This window comes from Hetaerina americana, unplaced genomic scaffold (assembly GCF_022747635.1).
Source record: "Hetaerina americana unplaced genomic scaffold, ioHetAmer1.1.p SCAF_2, whole genome shotgun sequence".
NCBI lineage: Eukaryota > Metazoa > Arthropoda > Insecta > Odonata > Calopterygidae > Hetaerina > Hetaerina americana.
Window position 1 is genome coordinate 44571332 of NW_027286763.1, and position 16923 is coordinate 44588254.

A 16923-nucleotide genomic window follows, 5' to 3' on the forward strand; every position below is an offset into this window, starting at 1 on the left:
ACCAATGATTTATTTGCAGATACTTAATGCTGAATTTTCAGTAGACTGGATGAACGTGCAATGAAAGTTATAGAGTTCACTTAAGTAAAAAATGCGCTAAAAGGAAACAATAAAATTTAATCGTATTTTTGCTTTCGAGAAGGAGCCCTAACCTTCAGAGAGTACAAAGCACCAATTTTTTTATTTCTGCGAGGCAATCGCTTCAGGATAATATACTTCGATAATTATACCAGAAACGTTTTTGCGCTTTAAGATATACAATATAATTTGCACTATTTAAAATATTGACACCGAGTGTGGCGTTGTTTTCAAACAATGGTCATTTAAGAAATATTTAAATTCCTTTCAAAAGCCGTTCTATGCATGAATAATTCATTGCAGCGAAGCAGCATTCTCCATGAATAACTATTATATTTCCTGACAATACGTCAAGACGAAAAAGAATTTTACGCTTCTGTGGCAGCGTTTCCTGAGAACAAAGAATTATTTCTATTCAAACATTGTTCGTAAAAATGTTTGCTTGTGAATGCTTACGCCACGCTTGAAATTAAAACTTCAGCTCTTTTTAAGATAGAGGTGAAGGAGAACCTCTATTAAAAAGCATTCTTTTTTGAGGAATTCATTAGAATTCAGACATTGACAAAATACGAGTATCTAGAAAGTTCCCCATTGGAAGAAAATACTTATGTTATGCTAAATTTAAAAATAATAAAATGTAAATCATTATATGTCTCAATTTTCTTGGGTAAATTGTATGGTTTTGACAAATTCCACGCAGCAATTGATTAGAGCAGTTTACGAAGAATTACATGACGTTTTATCATGGAGCTGGGGATCCTTTTTACCTTCTTCAACCGGCACCTATGTATCGTAACTTTTTCAAGGATATTTATAGTTGATTCCTGGAATGAATAGAGCATTGCATGACTCCCAATTTCACACCACTCACCTCCATTTCGTCCGTCGGTTCTGGAACCACGTCTTGACCTGCGCGTCCGTCATTTTGAGGGCCTTGGCCAACGACGCCCTCTCCGCCGACGCCAAATACTTCTGTTTGTGGAAACGTTTCTCCAGCTCTGCGATTTGTAAGCGGGTGAAGGACGTCCTCGGCTTCTTCCTCTTGGGGGGCGTCCTGTTTTGGTAAGGGTGACCGATACGGCGCGTCATCGGAAAGGTGGCTGCTGAAAGAAGACGACCAGTAAGTTAATAAATCAGAGGCCCAGCAGACTCGCACGTAAAGCAAAATAAGGTGGCTTGTCCACTCGGATAATCAAAGTTGACTCCGGACATATACCTGGATGACTCCGGAGGTCCGGAATCATTTAGTTTGGCAGTTATATTCAATGCTTAAATGAATTTGAAACTTGTTAAACAATTATAAAAATGCCAATATTACGAACAACTTATTTAATTGCAATTCTCATTAAAATAAGAAATAATCATCTGACATATTTAATCGAACGTCGATCTCAAATCCATGTTTGAACTCACAGCCGCTTGGGTTCTCATAAGGCGCATCACACCTCAGACTGACGATGTAAAATTGGAAAATTTCCGTGCATTCAACTGCTTTATTTAGGAACAAAACGGATAATAAATATATAGGGTTACTAGGTTACAATTTTGAGGAGAGCCCTCACGTGGAATGAAAATTGGTACGTCGAAAGAGCAGATGGACTAATGCTAATAGAAACAATACGTGTCATTTAGAAAGTAAGTATACAGTATACATTCAGAAGTATTTGGGATTCGGGTCTTCGAAAAAGATACGTCCGAAAAATCGGAAGGCAGATTGAGAACGCACCTCTTTTCGACATGATCTGGAGTAGAAGTAAAAGTAAACGTTTCATGTGCAGGGGGATGTAAAAATTAATATGTGTACTTAATCTCTTGAGTCGACAGAAGGTTAAACTGAGAAGATTGAAGACTATTGCATGTTTCAAAGAAGAATTATAATTCATTTTATAATGCAAAGCATTACTGTGGAACGACGGTAAATATATGCCTTGATTTCAGAGAATAGGGAATTATGTGTGCAACAATTTATGGATACGTATTTTCTACAGTCAGTTTTGACTCTAGGATTTAACTGCTTCCATTAACTGTGTAGTTATAACAACTACAATAATCTAATAATAGATATATATTCTGTTCATCCCAGAAATCATCAACCTTCCGGCTAGTCAAAATACATATTAATAAACCATGATCCATTAAACAGATTGATGTAAGTACATACATAAAATATAGTTCAAGGGAAGAGCTCTTTCTGAACGAGCAATTCCAAGGTTAAGTAATGTCATATCAACCATGGAAAATTTCTCCAAAAAATATCCCATTTCTGTTATATAGATATGATGCATAATGATGAAAATATGTAGAATATGCCAGTCAAATCACATATAAACATGACAATAAAGTGAGGCAATTTTCTGAAATATTAATTGGTACGTAATTTTAAAGAAATTATTGGCATGTAATATGAAATTTACCAATATAAACTCATTGTTCGAACGAACGTTGAAACGAACCTAAAACAAAAAATGAGCAATGAGAATGAATATTCTACCTCTTCAATAACATTTCAAACTAATTTAAATCCTCCTATTTAACTCAAACAACTATTTTGCTATCCATAACTAGCTATGATTCTACTTTATATGACCGCAGGCCTTATTAATATAACGATGTAATATGCTTTCTCCAATACAATAGCAACTGTTATCGCAGGCAGGTGGTTGACGATTGGCGTTATTTTAACCAATGTGTTGTATCGATTTCTAAGAAAACAAGCTTTTCAAATTTGTTTCGGAGTTATCGAAGTCATTCTTTATCGTTTTTTAAATGGGGATTTAATCACTAATGTATATCTTTGATAGATTAATAATTAATTTACCTATTTTTATTGTAATGCAACAATTTCAGAGCGTAAAAATCATTCGCCTTGACTGGGACTCGAACCCAGATCCCTCAATATCCGGTCGAGTGCTTTAGCCACTTAAGCTACCGAGGCGTCCTCTTAAACTCTGAAATATTTTTATTGTGACAATATTAATTTGGTGGCTTGAGGATAGTTAACGTCTATGGATATCTTTTTGATTATAATAATAAAAAAATACATCCTTCGCAGCCTGAAAAGCATTGTTATTAAACTCTTGTAATACATTCTGTGATAACTTAATTAAACTTTCAGGAAATTAACAACACAGTACTCGTATAATTAGAAGAAGACGGGTAGGCTGTCACACTAAGAATATTAGAATACAATTCATTATTCTTCAGATTATTTAGTATTTTATGATTAATATTATACCATAGGATGCCTGAAGGACGCATAAATACCGCTTTGTGCATTTAAATGACAATATTTGAGATTATATTTTAAAGAACAGAATCAAGAGTTCAAAAATGTTTCGCACTACAATGAAAGTGATCCCGGAATGAGAGTGACATTATACTTGCATTTTACGAGATCATAGTTTGTACTTCCCTATTTTTAGCTATTATTTTTTTCGTAATATAAATAAATTAGGAAGGGGAATAAGTTGAATTTCTTCAAATTTCTTTCTCAATTGAAGTAATAGACTAAAAAGCTAAAAGTTAAGCAAGGATATATTTGTCTTTTTCTCTGAACAAAGTGATTTGATTCAACAAGAGAGGTTAGAATAAAAATATGTTAACCCATCGTTAGAGTTGAGTGTCTTCTTGGCTGTTTATATAAATTTGACTTGCCTACAATCCTTGAAAAATTACACCTTAATGAATGTATCAGTTGGTAGCATTATTAGCTATGCGCTAACATTCTTTGTGTTAACAAATTCAAATATGTTCAGTGAAATAACCCTAAGCACCTTTAAGAACATCCGATATGAATTCACATTGAGAACTGCGGTAATTTATTATAAAAAAAGAGTGACAAAGAACCTAGTTCCCTATATCAGGAAATAGGCTGGAGCAATCCAACAGTAAACCAAAGTTTCCACTTTAATCGAATCTTAACTCTTCTGAGCTTGTTCTAGGCCATTATTCTCTCGGCTTTACCCGTCTCTCCGTTCTACCCAAAGCAATCAGCGGGGTTAAAATGGCGCACGTTAAGATGGCGACTGACGGGAGAGAGGAGCGGATAAATGGCCTCTTGCGGTTGCGACCAGTGAACGCGCAGCGGGGGTTAGTGGGGAGGGAAAAGGAAAGAGCCGGGGGGGAGAGAGGTGAATGGGCCAATGGCAGGAGTGGAACGGCCGCTCGAAAGGGTCTCGTCTCCTCTTCCTCCCGCTATCCCTCCCTCGTACACCTCATCACCCCCCTCCGCCGCCCTACACACAACTCCCGACCGCTCTCGTCCCCTTCGAAAATCCCACTCCCCTGACTCCCTCGATCCCCATCCCCACGTCGCGTTTGGTCGACCCTCCCTCTCAAAAGCGGGCGGGAGGAGAGAGGAGACGTCTGGGAGCGGGGAGGGTGGCATCGTTGGCGGCGGGGGTGCGGGGGAGTTTCGGGACGGCGGTAGGGCGGCGCGCCGGGAGAGGGGCGGGGGTGTTCGAGAGGTTGTTGAAGGAGGAATCGGATTTGGAGCGTTGAAGTCTCTCGTTCGCCCCGGCTTCCACCGAGCCGATGGAGGAGTTCCTAGGACTTAAGAGGGAGCATTTCAGCGGAGTGGAAATCTGAGCGATTTTCGGTAAAGGTCCGGGAATTCGTTGGCCCGTGAAAAGGGTTCATGCACGAGGAAGGACGGCAGCGTTGGTGCACGGAGGTGACGACGACCCCCGGAAGAGTTTGTGTCCTCGGTATCTTCCTTCGCGCCCAAAGTGGCTAAATCTGGACAATCTTGATGGAAGCAGAAAAACCAAACGATGAATCGCCACGGTTCCAGAAATATCTTCTGTCATTGAGCGTGAAAACCTCATCATTTTGCTAACGGCAGGTTTCACGTTCCCTCGGGGAATCGTTTACCTGCCAGTCAACTAGGATTTAGAAATATTTGGAATCAGGGTTTTCTCAGATATGACCCAAAGGGTCTTGCTTAGTATTGACTACATGAGAAAGTCAATTAGTCCAAAGCAAAGTACGTCAACATATCTTGCATTGACCATTTCAAATCCACGCTTTTGATACTTAAATTATAAATGAGTAGTGTGGATTTAAACCTTGAAATTTGACTCCAAGGGTTTTAGAATGCTACCGTGCTGAACCTTTTCCTGGATAGCAGCATCCCCAGCATTCGAGGAGATTCTAACTGCAGATTTTTTCGTGAAAAACAAGATGACTAGCATAATGGTACAATAATTGCATATGCTATGGAAATGCCGTTTTAAGACGAAAAGTCGAACCCTTTCGTGTCATCACATGAAATGCCGCATTCCACGCAAATCACTTCAATGAAATCTATGCAAAAGAGTCCAAAAAACTTGAAATAGAGAAAAATGCCTGCATTTTTGATTAAAATTTATGAAAAAATATTTACCCCATCTTTATTAAATATAATTTTGAAAATTCTAAAATCCAAAAAAATCATTTCTTTAGATACTTATTTGTCAATAAAATATGTCAGAATGATCGAGATATAAAGCTTGGTGGAATAGCGACTATCCTTAACAACGACGTGAAATGGCTGTTTTCGGTTTAATATCTTTCCTATACCAAAAGGATTACACATTTACCACGCCCTAAAACAGTAATTTAAGAGGATTGCTTAGACGATTCAAATTTTTGGTGAAATTTTAATTACACAACTATTACATTTAGTTCAAGTAGACGCACCGATTTACTTAATCCTTTAGGCATTAATTTGAAGAGCGATATTGCTAAACCTTCACTAATAGATGCAATGAACAATATAGCCGCGACAAGCGTAGAAACAAAGAAGGTTCTATTTCCAGCTATCAAGGAACAAATATGGCACAGTTAATAGATGAGGTAGTAGTGGGGATTAATACAGTAGTACTCGATAAGTAGTGGGGACTAATTAAACCATCAGTATATGATTTCTTGATCCATAATCTGAAATATTTAATCTCTTTTATTAATTACGTTAATAAGAACAAGAATACATTCTTCTAACTCACGGAGAGAATTAAGTTTTTGCCAATAGGATTACTTATTGGGAGCAACGTTTTGAAGCTGACAAGTTCTTTATTTTCATGCTTTCCGGAGCGGAAAATCTACTGTATCGGAAAATTACAGGGTTAAATCGTTCTGGTGGACGAATAACAGATCCTCATTCTCTGAATAGCCTTTGAACCGCCAACTCAATGGAATCATTTCGCTCGATGAGGCATACCGATCGGCCATCTTCTCTCTCACGCTTTAAGTCCTTGAATCGCCCGCGATGGAAAATCTTTCGACGTTTTCCTCTCCAATAGAATGCTGTCCACATGCTTTATCTCTTCCCTTTATTCGACGTGTTTTCGCTCCAGCGGGAACACACATTGTATCTCTTCCTCAGAATCTTCATGGCATTCACGAACAAACTATCCTTTGTGGTTTACCAAAGACAAAGAAAACGATATCTAGAAACTGAGTTATTCAACCGTAATGGGCGCTCGCGAAAATAAAAAAAAATTAAAAAACTTGGTCACGCATAATCGCGTCCTTTCTTGGTGAAAACTTAAAAGTTTGAACGCTCTGATTATATACCAATATGAAATGTTGGATCAATTTGGATGATTTTTTCGGCGATCAAAACGTTTCTCTAGTACGAATTTGGGTACGTAAAATATACTAAGTCAGGTCGGTCACTTTGAAATTGCATTGCAATTTAAGTAAGAGGCGGTATTAGTTTTGTTTTAGACTCTGTAAAATGGTTTAAGTTTTCTTCTATCCGCATTTACCAGTAAATATAATTACATATATGCCAGTATTAATTTTATACTATTAATTCAAGTTAATTTCGACACTCTTTTTTCACAGTTAAAATTTATGGCAATTACTATACGCCACTGAATCCACTATGCTAGGATCTAGCATCAGAGAATTAAATTAAAAGTCCATAACATTAGTTTAATTGTGAAATACATAAAAGATCTTCACATATTCTGACAAAAATATTATATGTGATTTAAAACTTAAGCTGCTTCTAAGCTAATGGTACTACTTTAGATGGGTTTTGGCGAATGGAAGGGAATACGTAAATAAATAAATAAACATTAATCAAACTTCTATGATCACCTTTAGAGTAAAATAGTACTAATTTTTCTCCATGAGGATATTTTTCCGCAGCCAAAAAAGTTATTTTAGAGAAAACAAAACAATTTACAGTTTTCAACTCAGTCTCCGAGTTAAATCTCCTCCAAGAGATGAATTCATCTACATCAATACCCTGCAAGCCACCAAAAGGTGTGGGGCAGGGGGTGCAGCACCAGGAGGAAAGGGTAAGGGAAGTGGAATTCTTGATTTTAGAACTGGACACCCCATTAAAAGTTGGAATAAGGGATTCAGACTTTTTTTTCCCTTTTGACTCTTTGATTCATAACTCTTAGTTTTAAATTTAATACATTAATAATAAATATGTATTTTATCAACACCCAGGCATTTTCCAGTTGGGGAAATCTCGCCACTTTTAAGTCACACTTAAAACTTGATTCGTTTAACTTTGGTAATCAAATATCATTAATTGATTTAAACCAAATTAATTTTGCCAGGTAGAATATTAAGAGAAATACGCAGCAAATAATTGCAAAATCTAATTCACAAAGGAGTAGCAGAGTGAGTTATTCTGTAGTAAAGTCAGGCAAATAAATAGTATCTACGCGGTTGGATCAATTTGAGAAGCAAATAATGATAACGGTCTCAATATTTCACAGAAATTGTGCGGAAATTGTCGATGAGAACAATTTTAATTAATCGCACTTTTTAGGAATGTGCTTATGCAAAACGTAGGAAAAGAAATACTAGTAGAATAGGAGAGACGATAATCTTGTTTTTAGAAAACCAATAAAAAATAATAAGCACTAGAAATCATGCCTTTAAGTGTATCATCGTACACGACTGTTTTCGAGAACAGGCAGTTCGCTCAATCCTGAATTTAGAATTCCTGACTTATTATTTAATTACGTTTCAGATAGAGAAAAATTAGACCCCTTGACTCGAAAATGTCACTCCATATTACTTTAATGGTAAACTTAATGATGCAATGGAAATTAAGTCACACATTGACGATTTATCAAGTTTTCAAAGGGAATACTAGCTCCTCTGAATAATAAACGTAACTTATTTTAAAACAGGTATAATTTCGAAAGTTTCAAGTTGTATTCTTTCGTTGACATTTTTTAAATTACTAATGACATTATTTGATAATCCTCTACTTTAATTACAGACATTTTGTTCATAGTCGAAACGTTCCATTTAAGCTCTGGACGGAATTGAAAATATACGGCATTTATCTCAATAGTATATAATAATCCTAAAAACGCACGATTTAATTTTCATACGCGACTAAGGGATACTCGATAAACGCGTAAGAGAGAAATACCTCCTTTAAGCCATGCGACGTCTCTTTCAAAATCCACCTCCTTCCGCTGCATCCAAATAGCTTCCCTCTTTTTTTCTGCCATCCTCGGCCCTACTGCTGCGGCAAACGGAAGGGGAAACGACGGGAGAAGGAGAGGGGAAGAGGGAGAGAGGGAGGGATAGGTTGCGGGAGAGAGATAGAGAGAGCGAGGGACGCGCAGTAGGCTTTTTAGATTGAGATATCATTCATAAGGCACCTGGGATTTTGCAAATCCAATTCCGTACTTTTCATAAGAGGGACGCCGTATATAAAACTCGTTGGGAGGCAAGACTGTGGGGATGGTGGTGGGGAGGGAGAGAGGACGTGGGAAGGGAGGGGAGGATTGGTGAAGGGGGGCGAGGGGAAGAGACTTGGGGGACGTATATCCAGCGAGAAGTGTGGGGGCGGCGGATGGCGCAAGGACGGAGGAGGGGAGTGAGGGGGTCTCTGGAAAAGGGCGGAGATACCGTGTGGCACGGAGCTTACGATGACATGGGCCGCTTTTTCATGCAGAATGCAGGATGGGGAAGGTCTGCTGCCGCCGCGGCTGGGGTGGTAGGGGAGGGGAGAAGGGAAGATTGGGATGAAATGGGGGATGGGTGAGGGGTATAGAGGGGTGGAGAGAGTGGAGAGGATAACACGGTGATCCGGTAGGTGGCCCAAGAGGAGTCAACCGGTGGGAGAGGGTGGGGGGTGGGGTTTAGGAGCCAGGGGGTGGGAAAAAAAGAGGAAGGGGGTGTGGGGTTGGGCGTAGGGGTTAGCGGATTCTCGCTGCCAAGGGAACGACCAAACTTCCGTCTCTTTAATATATCTTCATTGAACTGGAATATGAGGACGGGCAGGAAATGGAGTCTACGCAATAAATTGAGGGCGAAATTTTTTAAAAGCTCCAGCGGCCGTTTTGTGGATTATTCACAAAAATAAAGTGACGAGGAATTGATGCGTGCAAAATGTATGAGTTTAATGAAAACTCTCAGTGACATCGAATGGTCTTTGAAGAAGAAAAGCGGACGGTATCGTGTTCTCTATTATTTTCAGTTGGACATGAGGAATTTCTATGAGAAAAACATACTGGAATTAATGACGTGAATCATTTTAAAATTGAGTTCAGGACTACATAGCTTATTCAATTTTTGGAACAAACGCAAAGTAATTGGCACTTTTAATGACACGAACGATATTTTCTATCATATAAAAATTTGTTGGAATGCCCACTCTACGTGTATGCTCGTGTCATATGTATATATAATTCTCATGTTATCAAATTGTAGTATTGAGAAAGACACAAATGGTAGTAAGATTTTAGGAGAGATAATAGGAGAAATTCATAAGTCATTAGGCAGGGGAACAAATGATGGAGGCTCTGAACCACAGGGGCCTCCTCTGGTGATGACATGAAAGAGTGACCATCATAAAGACGAATGATTTACCATTGAAACCTTTAATTATTAAGTATGGAGCAATTCATAACGAATTTACTTTTAATCAAAAGTGTCCAAATCATGTCCCTGAAACGGATTCCGATTTACACAGCATTTCCACTGCGGAAATCCAGGAAAAAAACATAAAAGTTGTGGTTTTCTACCGCAAAATACTGTGGCGATTTTTACCACCTCCATGCCATTAGGTAAACCTGAACTTATGCCTTTCCAGGTGACTGGAAAATTTAGTTTCCTCTTTTTGTTTCTTTAAATGCCCGACGTACGTCAAGAGAACCCTCCGTCACTCGGAGTGATGAGAGGCGTGAAAAGAACAATCAACACGTCCCTCGCACGCTGTCGATCACAAGCGCGCTTCTTACAAAGACGAGGGAAAGATGGTGGAGAGAGAAAGAGGAATGAGACTTTCACCCCACAGGTTTCACGCCAAGGTTATCCTTTTCTCCGAGTCGGCTGGGGCGAGGAAGAAGTAAATGGAGGAAGTTGCCTGGAGAGAAGATTCCGGAAAGGATGATAAGTGAAGAGTTTTTCAGGACTGCTGGCGGAGGCGAAGACGTTCGGGACGAAAGGGATGGGTGAGAGAGAGAAGGTAGGAGATGAAGGAGGGCTGGGAGCAAAGTGGAAAGCGGCTTGGCACGGGGTATGGTGGGGAGTTTGGCTGGGGGCGAGGCGAGGGCGGTGTGGGAGGATGTTAGGCAGCGGGAGAAGGGTGGAGGATGCTTTCCATAAACTCCTCCCTCACGTCACATTCGCCGTTTTTTCGGTCCTCACCGCCTCCCAACTTCCCTTCTACCCTCCCTGCCTCCCACCCCAGCTTTTCCCTTCTCCCACTCCCTCTCCACTCTCCGGCGACCCTCATCCCGCTCCGACGCCGGCTTGACACCACTCTCCACATTTCTCTCCCATCTTTTTAACCGAGCTATTCATCTCGAAAGGCTTCCTCTTGTAATTACGCCTCCTCGCGAGTAAGCACGCTCCTGGCACGCGCCGTAATATAAAATCTAAAGGATGGTGGAGATTCGATCACATTGTTCATGCTGGCTGGAGTTTATTTTTTATAAAAAATTGCTCGATTAAAAAAATACACCGTATTGATTAGCGTTTGGATTATCGCGATATCAAAATAAACTGAAAATAACCAAAAGTTGCAGTCAGTAATACCATACATTTACTTACATTATTTATGTTACGCGTCTGTTCCTGGTCTGACTAACTGAATACCAATGTTCCAATGTAATGGATACTTTTTGTTATTAGTACGAGCCCATTATTTTATGTACTCATATAACGTTAATGCAGAAGAAAACTTTCTTGCCACAATAAAGTTTTAAAAAGTAAACAGACCTATTCTAAGCAATTTGAGGCAGATGTCGCTTTCACTCGCGATGAATGACAAATAATGAACTTTCCTACTTTCTGTCATGGAAGAGTGAAATTTAAATATTAATCAGAAAATAAAAAAAGGCGTTGAACTTATTTTAAAAATAAAAACTTGCGTGGTAGTAATTCCGGTTCTCAGATAATGAAGATTACCTGCCAAGGTGCTATTGATAAAAGCAAAAATTCAAGTTTCGAGGCGTTTTATGTGAATAAAGAAAAATGGATTATGCGAATAAAATAAACTGAATACATTCTTTCCTAAAAACAAGAATGATTTTATTTTCTCTTAGCAATGTTTGAGAAGTTATCACTTTAATCCAATAATGTTGAAGTTTACAACCAAAAATTTACTTGTTAGTGATTGATCTTGGATTTGCTAGCGTATTGTCTTCCCTTTTCGAGTTAGAGAAATATTAGCTATCTACGAGCATTCGCATAAGAGATTTAAAGGAGCAAGGAATCAAATGGGTTAATCTATCATTTCATTTTTCGTTCGCATGTGAAACTAATTCTACAAACTAACTTAAAATACGAGAAATAATAATGCCCCGATGCAAAATATTATATATGACACGTCTTTTAATGTAGCATGATGCAAAATATGGATTCTCTCTTAAATAAATAAAAAATGGATGTATTTCCTGTATTTAAAACGCTCTCTGGAAATATATTTACAAAAGATCTTGTTTTTTAGGGAAACCATTTTATATGTAACCTTTTCCTTCTTTTCCTCAGTATGTACATACATATTCATTTTTTACGATATGAACTTGGTAGAATAAATTACTGCTTGATTTTTCCTTTTTGTACTAATATCCATGCTTTTCTCAGGAAACTCTTTCATCCACATCCTTATAAATTTCAAATTTATTTTAACAAGTACAGTACAAGTATACTGGATTTTATTCTCTTTTTCAAATGATATAGTTACTTCTACAAATTAGTTGTCATATTTTTTGTTATCATAGTTAACATTATTTATCATATTTAGAACTGCGTAGTGCTTATTTTATTTCTTTTTGATAAATTTTTATTTCCTTTCCTACTCCCCATCCGTGTGTGTTGGTAAACCTTGCAAGCATCTACGAATTTTCTACTCAGTTGATGGATGATTATTTAAAGTTTATTATAAATCCGAATTACTATTTAAGGTATGGTTGGTTTAACTGCATCCTACGAATTGGTACACTTCATATTTCAAGGGGCTTCCCTGGAGCAATAAATTTTTCTTCTTCTACATTATTAAGAAAAAACATATGATCGGACCTACTTCTTGAATAGAGGAAGAAGTCTTGTAATGCGGACTATGTACGTCTAATATATTTTTCTCGAAGCCTTGAACTTGATCGTCAATTCATCATCCATGTTTCCATAGTTTTCTTGCACACCCTTTCCACGGGCGTCCTCCATCGTTCCGTATCATCCGCCGGGGGCCTCCCATGGCTTGGTGCGTACACGGACATAAGCAGACTCACACACGCATCCGACCCCCCTCGTTTGTTCGTCTCATTTCAACCTCCTGCGCCACCATCTCTCCTCCTTCCCACCCCCGTCACCTCCCCTCGGTACTCTCCCCTCTCCCTCGCCCGCCGACGCCCCCAACCTCCCGTAACCCTCGCGCCTCCTCTTACCCACTTCCCTCCCTTCCGCATCCTCTTAAAACACGTTTTCAAATATGCATAAGCAATAATGCGGATGTGTTGGTGTCAGGAGAGTGAGACGTGCTGTTGAAGGGAGGTTTTAAAAAGGGGACTGGGGAGAGCAGGGCGTGGAGGGGGGGGCATGGGGTAAAAGGAGGAAGAAATTGAAGGATGAGGGGCGGGTCTTTGGGGGGAGGGGTGGGAGAGATGGGGGTGGAGGAGTTGGCGGGTGGGTGGGGGGAATGGAGCGGGAAACGGCGAACTGAGAAGGAGGTGATGGAGGATCGCTAGGAAGGGGGCGAAAGAGAGAGTGAAGGGAGAGGAAATGAAAGAGCCAAGGAGAATAAGGGAGATCCAGGGAGCGCGGGGGAAAGACGACGATGTGATAAAAAGGAAGGAGCACATGGGAGGAGGAGGCAGCAACCAGAATTTGGGATTTATGGGGGACCCTTCATGCCTTCTCACAAGCTGCAAAGTTTATGCATGCGAATACACATGGAAGAGTAGTGCATACATTTAGAAAAAAAAGACATGATTTAAAAAAAATATTTCAACCAGGCTTAATGAGGTAATCCTTAGTTTGGTCGAATCCAGCCAAATAAACTTTGATCGCAGAATTACAACAATTAGAGGAAAGATTTTCTCTAATGCCAACTCTTTCAGGAGATGATTATCCTTGTAAATAAAGATGGTCCATTGCCAAACGTGTAAGTGAAAAATGACAAAATTCATCAAAATATATGCCTGACCAAGGAAGGGAAATATAGAGGATCTAAATATAGAGGAAGGTTCAACATGAAAAAACGTCAAAGCCAAAACGTTTTATTTTTTTAAAGTTCATTTGTTATTCTACGCATACTCATTCTTAGGCATGTTTAGTGCAAGTCACGCATAAAGAAATTCAACATCGAATGGAATGGTATCAATACCTAGGTTCTCCCAAATGCCGGGGAAATCTCAAACACTCAGGTGTTGGAAACGTTCGATGCAGAAATCGTTCGCACTTTTATACGGTGGAAATAATATGCCATTTCACTAAAAAAAGAGAAAATAAGCGGGAGTGAATTTGACACACGGAGACTTAATATAAAATGTGCAACTAACAGATTGTGATAAATGAATCCAGAGTAGGCTTGGAAAAATTTGAAAAAAACCTTTGAATTTGAAATTGAGGCACTACTGAAAATATAACACAACATAAATGAATAATGGATACCTATTCTACCACTAATACTCACCAATACTGCTCGTATAGCTAAAAGACGGTCAGATTCCTATCGTTTTTACTCTACTTGCGTAAATTTCTTTGGTGGCTACGATTTTATTTCGTTGATTTTTTACAGGTCCATTAAAGCTGAATGTGAAGGAATATGCTTAAAAAATATCATTTGAAAATCTTATTACGTTACCACTAACACATCAAGAGAGACATGCAAGACACTCAATCAGAAAAGTAGAGAAAATAAATTAGATAACTAATGCAAAACAATTTAATTCACGTGTTCAATTAAATAACGTCAAAATCCTCATGAAATAAATCTACAATATGACTACAAAACTTATACAGGGGTTTCACGGAACCTAAGACACTATTCAGAATAATACAACTGATTTTAAATGAACTCAACTGATGAAGATTGTTCAGGCTAGGAAATTGTCAAAATCGAACGCTATGAATACGCTGAAAACCTTAGACAGCCTGAAGAAACCTTGGAACTAAGCCAGTTAATTAGTAGATATATATATTTTTAGCAATTGGATAAAATTATAAACCTTTATCAGTTCGAAACTTGTGCTAAATTATAATGAGAAGAATGCTTCCACCGGACGTCAATTTTTAAATTAACGCTTTTTTTTTAAGAAATATCAGCACCTTGAAATTGCTCCTTATCTCGAAGCCCTATTCCAAAATCGGCGAGTAGCTTACGTAGGGAGGAAACGATAATATTCGCAAATGGTGGTTAATTCTATTAATATATTTTGAGAAAAATATGCCGAGCATGTGTTTGTTTTAAATGACTGAAATTGAGTGACTCAGATTTGCCTCTTATCCTTGTTAGACTTTGCTGTGGACTATTGTTCAAGAGTAAAGAGACCTTGGGATTACCCCGAGAATCGTTTTGTTTCTCTTCAGTTTGAGCACTTAATGCGACAGTAACCAAAGCGCAATTCCAAATTTTCCATTCCACTGAACATTCAGTGCATCGCGAATCAAATCAAATTCCATTCCATTGTCTACTCCCTTTGCCTTGGACTCAAATGCGATTCCGATCCCATGCGGACGATCGCCCCCCCCCCCCCTTCCAGGGCGCGCGCGGCAGTTGGCACACAAGAAGTCGCCGCCTCCCACGCCCTGCCACCCGCGAAATCCCATGCATTCGCCATGCAGGCACGTTCCTCCTCCCACCCCAACACGACGAACGAGCGGGGGAAAAAAAACGGGAAAGTACGAGAGAACATGGGAGCCATCTCCCGCCGACACTCCTCCTTCCCGCATGCATTTTGCATCGCGCATGCGCCAAACGTAAAAACGCGAGACCATTCCTCCTCCCCAATTCCACTCCTGAAGCGCCGCAAAAGCATATAAACAGGGGCGGAGGGAGGGCCTGGGAAGGGAGGGGGTAAAGGGGGAGCGGGAGCTGGGGTGAGTGGGGTGTGCCCAGGATGGGAATTCACCCAAGGGATTGCTCCGCTTCTCCTATTCATTCGAAAACAAACGGCTGCGGGAACGCGCGACCGACCCGCAGCATAAAATGCCCGGACGGGTGGGGGCGTGGGTGCAATGGGGGAGGGAGAGGGGGACAGAGTAGGGGACGGGGGGCAGGGGACAGGAAGAGAGCGGACCCATGACCAAATAAACGGATTTCCGAGCAGGGACCCGAGAAAAACGAATGTTAAGGCATTCCGGCATTTATGACCAGCCACATGTTTTAGGACAATGTAATGGATTGAATAAGCTCATTAGCTACCATATTGTGATCGCCTTAATTTTTTTTACTATTAGTTCAGGAATTTTAATTGATATCACCTAATATTACGATCAAGAATGGCTGTGTGGAGAACGTTTGTGGGGTATTTAAGAATCTTATTAAGGTTCGGGGAGTAACGGCGTTACTTTCAAAGAAGAGGGTTTTTGCGCTGGAGCGAATGGCAGAGGGGAGATGCGAGAGTCACCATGGCGTTTAGGCAAAGGAGAGTTAAGGGAATGGGAAGAGTAAGGGAATGCAGAGAGAGAGAGGAAGGGAGGAAAAGGGTTGGAGGATTTCCCTGAGGCTCTTTTATCTCCCTTGCCCTCAAAAACCTCCGGAAAGCTTCCGGAATTGAGTGCACTCACTCCTGGAGGAGTCTCCGAGGCGTATTTAAACTCGATTGGATATCAAGCGGATGTTTCCTCGGAGTGGTTTTGCGTTATCCCCCTCCCCCCCCACCTCTACAAGAAACACGTCTGCATACCTACTCACGAGTGGCGCACTGGCAAAGAAGGGAATTTTGATTAATTCAGCGGTTTTTGTGTTTTAATGAGAGTACGAGTTGGTTGAACTAAATTTAATTCCACTGAGGACTAGATTTATTTTCCATTATCCGTTCCCGCGCTCACTCGACTCTAATGAGAACATATTGAACCGCAATTTGGACCTGAGAAATGATAGAAGCATGCTGAATACATTCTTGCGCACACTACGCCGAAGGAACACTTCTCATGGGTTTTATTTTGTCAAAATCCCGACTTAAAACTAATTTAGCCGTACTAGAATGAGAGTAGACAAAATTAAACGCATTCCTATTCAAGAGTTAATAATGCGATAAGTGGGTGACGAATTTCATATTTTCAAACCACCATGCGCTTCAACTTTAAAATTAAACTTTGGTTTTAAGAATCTTCGTTTAATTCACAAATATGATTATTTGTTCATTACTACACGAAACTCGATGATGTTTGAGCATCGTTCATTGAATTGTGGAATCGGACACGTGATGG

At 39.7% G+C, this 16923-nt stretch overlaps 1 protein-coding gene across 1 annotated transcript in view; it reads right to left on the minus strand.

Moving 5' to 3' along the window:
- Positions 1-16923, minus strand: part of C15 (homeobox protein C15) — a 157001-nt gene that overhangs the window by 85599 nt on the left and 54479 nt on the right. The window contains exon 2 of the mRNA XM_071585504.1: positions 950-1178. Within this exon, the coding sequence (XP_071441605.1) occupies positions 950-1178 (229 nt within the window). The remainder of the gene's footprint in view (positions 1-949; positions 1179-16923) is intronic.